Below are 6,504 nucleotides of genomic sequence, written 5' to 3' on the forward strand. Positions count from 1 at the left end.
TAACAGAGAGCTGATGTAGAGATGAAATATTCTAAAAGAAGCACCTAAAGCTTAAATAATGAAGGGAAAACCAGAGTATCTCAACAGTGACTCAGCGCTAGGACTGGGCGATATATCGAGTGTTTAAAAAATATCGATATATTTTTATATGAGATATAAGATGTGACAATATTGTTTATATCGATATAGTATATGTTACATTATAATTATTCTTGTGGAGCTGCAAGTTTGCCTCTCTTTCATCCACTTTTGTCTCTAAGCAACGCTACTCGGCCTCGCCTCTCCTTTACTGAAGAAACCTTTCAAAAATGTTTTGGTACGACTTTGGTAAGCTACGGAGCTGCACCGCTTGATTGATTGTCAAAGCATTACGGCTACCAAGGAGCCTCGCGGAGTAATACGTACTGTGCTTCAACATAATATTACCGTATTGTGTGTGTATAAGGACCATAAATGGCACCTGTTAAGAGATGTGGTTACGAAGCGGATTTCAAACTCCAGGCTGTCAGTCGCGCAGTAGAACTTGGGAACAGAGCAGCTGTGAAATCTGTCTTTGTTATTATGCTCAGCATCTGTTAGTTTACATTTTGACTGCACAATTGTGAGCTTTTTGTTATGCACAAAAACAACATTGTTTTCTTTTATTTATGGAGCATTATTATTTAATAAATGCTCATAATTTATTTTTGAGTAATTTCTTCATGTACATCTACACTCTATGTTAATAAAAGTGCCTGTGTGAGAAGATCTGGGACACAGCTTTGACTAAGAACTCTCTTTTTGTTCTTACTTTATGGCTTTAAAAAATATCGAGATATATATCGTGTATTGCCATCCAGCTAAAATATATCGAGATATGAATTTTAGAATAACCATCTTTGCTCATATAAAACTCTGAGCGTTATTATCTCTCAGCTATGAGCTCCTTGTGCATGTCTGTGTTTGCCTACACGAGGGGGCGGATTTGACTTTAAGGGAAAGCAGGAAGGTGTGCCATTATTGTGCAAGGAGAAACGTCGCCATTTCTTTCTTTCTTTGGAGCCTTGAGAGAGTTGATGCATTTTTTTATGTATTTAATGTAGTAATGTAGTTTGGATTCCTACCTCAGATATTTGGACAATTTTGTTCTTTTTCTGTGACTATCTGCTCCTTCTGCGTCGGACACAGGACTCTGCAGTAAGTAAATGTCCACAGAGGCCTGCATGCTTATACAGTTTTATAAAAGTATATAACAAGTGTTCTATAAGGTTCCTCTGACATTTGTATGCTTTAAATAGGTGAACTGTACTTTAGATTTATAATCGTCTAAAGTATGAGGTTGCACTCCTCTTCAGATCAGAAATACGTTAGATATGTTTCTTCAGAATAATTTGAATCAGTGGTTGTTGATCAATAATCATGACAATTTGTATATCAAGGAACCAACATCACAGCCCATTGTTCATTTAGTGGGCTAGTTTCAGTCATTGTGCAAATGTATTGTTGATAAGGTTGGGAAACCTGCATTCGGCTGAGACTGATGAAGTCACTTGGATGAGTGACGAAAAGTTTTTCCCGCTCAAAACGTTGCGTCCAGATGAACAGAATCAAATTTGGGGATTCAGAATCATTTATTTGCAGCATTTTCAGCTGCATAAAAACATAAGTACATCGATTACGTCTGTGCAATCATAAAATCCATGTTAGAGATCAAAGAGTTTTTGAAGTGAATCTATCGTGAGTGCAAAACCTTCGATATGACAAAATGGTGTTTGAAATCCTTGCATCCGGAGCATTACTTTAAATCCTTGGATTTATTGAACAAGAAATCTGAAAATAGTATGAAGGGAAACAAGTCTCATCCAAAATAAAACTGAAACTTAAAAAAGTAGATTTTTGCTCTCTCCAGTTATTAATGTGTTTCTTCCAAGGACAAAAACATGTGTTTGTGAGAGAATAACAATGAAGTCATCTGATAAGAAATCCCATCTGCAGCGTTTATCTTCAGTCTACTTCAGCTGTGATATGAATGAACTGAATCTGTTGTAAATAATGCTGTTCTTAGTTTTACTGTTTAGGGTACAACGAAGAATGTGGAGCTGCAGAGCTCTCCTCCTCTCAGTATTAACTATGAATCTCTTCTGTGCTGCAGTGGGTGAGTAGCTGCTGTGTTCAGCTGATGAAGCATTAGTTTGTAAACTTCCTGTTTCTGTAGTTAAAAAGAAGGATTTAAAGCAGTAAAAAGTCACAAATCTGCTGCCTGTTACCACAGTCTAAGTCCAGAGACCTGCTTCAGTCAACTTGGTGCTGATATTGATTCTTAGACTCTGATTTCTGTTTGAAATCACATGATTTAAAATGTTTGATACTTCAAAAATCAGAGAAATTGTGCTCTGAATTACAGAAAATATATTCTTCTTTCCCTGATGGAGACCTCGAGTCCACACTGGGCCTCACATTCACCCCGTAATGAAAACTAAGCAAAGCAGACCGTCACACACTTGTGTACGTGGAAACTAACAAATAGAGCTCTGCTGTCAGTTCATTGCTCTCAAACAATACGTTTTATCTCTGTTCTATAACTTTCTTTTGATTAGCTTCTCCTCATAAAAGACAGTCAGAAAGAGACGCCTGACTCCTGAGATTGTCAGTATGCTTACTGAGTTTCATGAGCTGATTCTGCCTTTCAATATAGTTCCTAATATATTGTGTGTTTTTCCTCCTGCAGGTCAAAGTAACTCCACTATGAGTGAAGAACAGGAGGTCTACCAAGCTGAGGAAAAAAGTAACATCACAATAACATGGCTGCTCCATTTCCACACCAACAGGCCTCGTGACTTCCTGCAAATAGACCTAATGAATGTGAAAAGGAAGACACAGGTTTTCTTCTATAACAGTGAGACTGAGACTGAGATGAATCCAGATGAGAACTACAGAGGACGACTGCAGTGTGATCCACAGCTCGCCAGGAAAGGACGACTTGAATGTGTCTTAACTGATCTCAGGCTCAACGACACGGGGACGTATCACTGCATCGTTGTCCTTAATGAAGAAGTTAGTTCCAAAACCTGTGACCTCAATGTTACAGGTAAGATGACATCACTGACTCTTTTGCTGGTTTCCATAACAATAACTGAGTAGTATCAAATATTTAGACCTGGATAATTAAAGGACTGTACTCAGTGTGTTTCTATACATTCATGTACATTTTTACAGCTACATCATGGTCAGTCACCAGAAAAAAAATCAGCATCAGTATTATCAATATTATCACAACCATGCACTCTTTTACCATTAGGTACCCTCTCTGTGTCTCACACACATCGATTTTTCTTCACTGGTTATGTCATCCAGTCATGTCCATCCTTAACCAGTGGCCATGATATAAAGTACCACAGGCTGTGATCTAGCATGTACACTCACATCCACTTTATTATGTACGCCCGTTTAACTGCTAATTGATTCAAATATCTAATCAGCTGATCACATGGTAGCAACTCGGTGCATTTAGGCATGTAGACATGATCAAGACGACCTGCTGAAGTTCAGACTGAGGAATGGGGGAGAAAGATAATTTAAGTGAGAGTCATGAAGTGACTTTTGCTACCAGATAGTCTGGTCTGACTATTTAAGAGCTGTTACTAATGAAGTGTGTTAAACTAAAATTCATGCTTGATCTTAGTCTTAATCTCTTAAGTCTTAAGCAACTAACTTTGTTAATTAGTCACTAAGTTTTCTTGAAGAATGATCCCTTCACTCATGCTCGTTCAATTTCTTTGCAGCAGCATTTAAAAAACCTGTGGAAGTGACATCAAAACCAGCGAACTCTAAGAGTATCGGCCTCCACGCAGCTCTGGCTTTGTTTGCAGTGGTGATTATAGCGCTGTCACTGCGTTACCTGCCTGTAAAATTTTGTAAATAATATTATTTGTATTAATGTGAAGTAGCAGCTCATTACAGATCACTCCTCAGGTCACCTCTGACTGTAATGAGACTGTTGCCAATGTTTTTCAAATTCCTCAAGCTGTGTCACAGAGCAGTGCACATTTACACCACGCCCCACTCTTCTAAAATACTATGAAAAAGTCTTGAGCCCCAAATCTCTTTACATTTCAAAGTCCAGTTCTTATACCTCACCATTTTCACAGAAGTCTTTCCAGACAAAAGGTTAAACTCCAAGTAATTAATTAAAAACAAAGTTTGCCTTTTTGACAGTCTTTTAATTATTACTACCTCCTTTAAAAAAATAAAAATAAAAGAATTAAAAAAGTTAATTCACTTCAACAAATGGAGAACAACAACAGAAGGATAAGCTAATTCCAGCTATAAAGCTTTAAACATTTTTTATCCAGTCGTTTGTTATTAGACTTGTCATATTTAGCACGTGTGGCTAATTAACTCATTAACTAATTAGCCCTCATTATGTGTGTTTGTATCATCTCCTGTTTACAAACCATATGAAGCACTTTAGACTTTATGAAGGTTTGTGTGCACCACTATTTCAAAGGTCAACATGGCCAAAAGACTTTGCTGTTGACACTTTGCACACAAATTGGTGTGTTGAAGAACACCAATCAATGAGCCGACCAATCAGTGTTTACCCATAGTTGACCTTAAGAAGCTGTTTTTTAAACAGTTTTTTTTTTTATATATTTGAGATACACAGAATACAAGATCAGTAAAGTTGATTTAATGTTTAAAATTTTAAATCTCCTCATTAGATATGGGGCAGTGTCATATCTGAATGCACTGATGTTTAAGAGTGGCCACTTTAAAGTTTCAGACTTCTCATATTAGACATAAACAACACCACTGGAGAAATAACCAGTAACCAATAACATCTTATTGGTTAATAAGATTAACCAATAAGATGCTCTCTCACTTTGTTTGTTTGCGGGGGTTCTCTCCGAGTACTCCGGCTTCCTCCCACAGTCCAAAGACATGCAGTTAGTGGGGATAGGTTAATTGAAAAATCTAAATTGCCCATAGGTGTGAATGCGGGAGTGAATGTGAGTGCGAATGGTTGTCTGTCCCTGTGTGTTGGCCCTGCGACAGACTGGCGACCTGTCCAGGGTGTACCCTGCCTCTCGCCCTATGACAGCTGGGATAGGCTCCAGCGCCCCCCGCGACCCTGAAAAGGATAAGCGGAAGCGAATGGATGGATATATTATATATTCATATATATATATTTGTCTCTGACCAGGAATTTTGATTTTGTTAAGTAAAATAACAAAAAGAAAGTCTGGCTTTGTTGAACCTGGTCCACAGAATAATATCTCTCAGGACTTCATTTCAGTTTTAGATCTCTTTGCTGTTTCACTATGAGACCTTCAAAGTTTAAGGTCCAGGGTTTAAGGGGTTAACTCAGACGTACCTCAGTCTCAGCTGTTTGGGTTTCTCTTTGTGAGTGACCTGTCTCATTGACAAAAAAGGTGATCTGTCACTAACTTTGTTGGGATGTGGAGACGGTGTGTGGCTGCACTGCAAAGTGGACAGACTCTGAGAGCAGTATTAGTATAGTATTGATATTTTAAGTCTTTTTTTTTAGGTTAGGTATGTAAATAAATAAAATAAGACATTGGTGGTTTTTCCTGCATAGATGCCGACAAAAATTATTTAATTAGAACAAAGAAAAAAATCAAAAGATTTGCAACAAAATTGTATTTTAAAACAGTTTTGTATAGTAAATAATATTAACTGACTTCTTTTAAATTTGGGAACAAAGAAGGAATTTATTAATGTTGAAGAGAAAAAATGAAAGGATGTTAAGCATACAGCTTCATGCTAATTTTGTATATTCATGCTTCTGCTTTATTCAATAAACATTTAAACACATTAAGTTTTTTGCAGTTTGTTTTTTAAAAACAATCATTAGTGCATTAGATGTTTTTCACCAATATTTTTATGTTCATATCATCTAAAATATGTTTGTGTGTGTATCTTATGAAGATGATAGCTGAGCTCTTCTGAACCATCCCAGATTACAACCTTCCCACCAACACACAACACTGTGTGTAGTTTAAAGCTCCAAGTGTTACAGGTCTCAGTGGTTTCTCCAAATTCACAATTTTGATAAACATAAAAAAGAAAAACACACATCTGATGTCTATCATGTCTGATTTACATCTGCATTTTGTCTCAAGCATTAAGAATCACTTAACTTCAGATCCGAAGTGAACAGACATTTTTCAGCAGCACTTCTTTCATTCTTGCTCCAAACTGATTGAAGGAAGCAGCAGATGCTCTCTTTAAACAGACACATCTCAGAGTGGCTTTGTTTTCTCACCTTTCACTAAGTCCACTGAATACACTGTATATGGTTATAATCATGGGTTCATCACATACTATTTTATAAATCATAAAACTGCTGAAGTAAATTCACTTATTTATCACTGAACATAATTTGATTATAAATAACCCGATTTTAAACCTCATTACTTAACCTGAATCCTGATTGTTGTAAAAACTGATTATAAAGTGTCACATGTGCATTTCTTAAACACAGTCTGCACTACATTACATAGG

General features: G+C 36.8%; 1 protein-coding gene across 2 annotated transcripts; it reads left to right on the top strand.

Moving 5' to 3' along the window:
• The first annotated feature begins 766 nt into the window (after nt 1-766).
• LOC146390412 (uncharacterized) lies at nt 767-5,804 on the top strand. Of its 2 annotated transcripts, XM_084923483.1 has the most exons (4): nt 768-1,176; nt 2,045-2,134; nt 2,708-3,067; nt 3,762-5,804. In XM_084923483.1, exons 2-4 carry the CDS (start codon nt 2,071-2,073, stop codon nt 3,899-3,901), a joined length of 564 nt encoding a protein of 187 aa, XP_084779609.1. In that variant the 5' UTR covers nt 768-1,176; nt 2,045-2,070; the 3' UTR covers nt 3,902-5,804. The 2 variants fall into 2 exon arrangements, with proteins under 2 accessions (XP_084779608.1, XP_084779609.1); XM_084923482.1 differs by having other exon boundaries at nt 767-2,134.
• Nucleotides 5,805-6,504: the final 700 nt, after the last annotated feature.

The sequence above is a fragment of the Perissodus microlepis genome, chromosome 3 (genome assembly GCF_051167445.1).
Source record: "Perissodus microlepis isolate ML-2025 ecotype Zambia chromosome 3, ASM5116744v1, whole genome shotgun sequence".
NCBI classification, from domain to species: Eukaryota; Metazoa; Chordata; class Actinopteri; order Cichliformes; family Cichlidae; genus Perissodus; species Perissodus microlepis.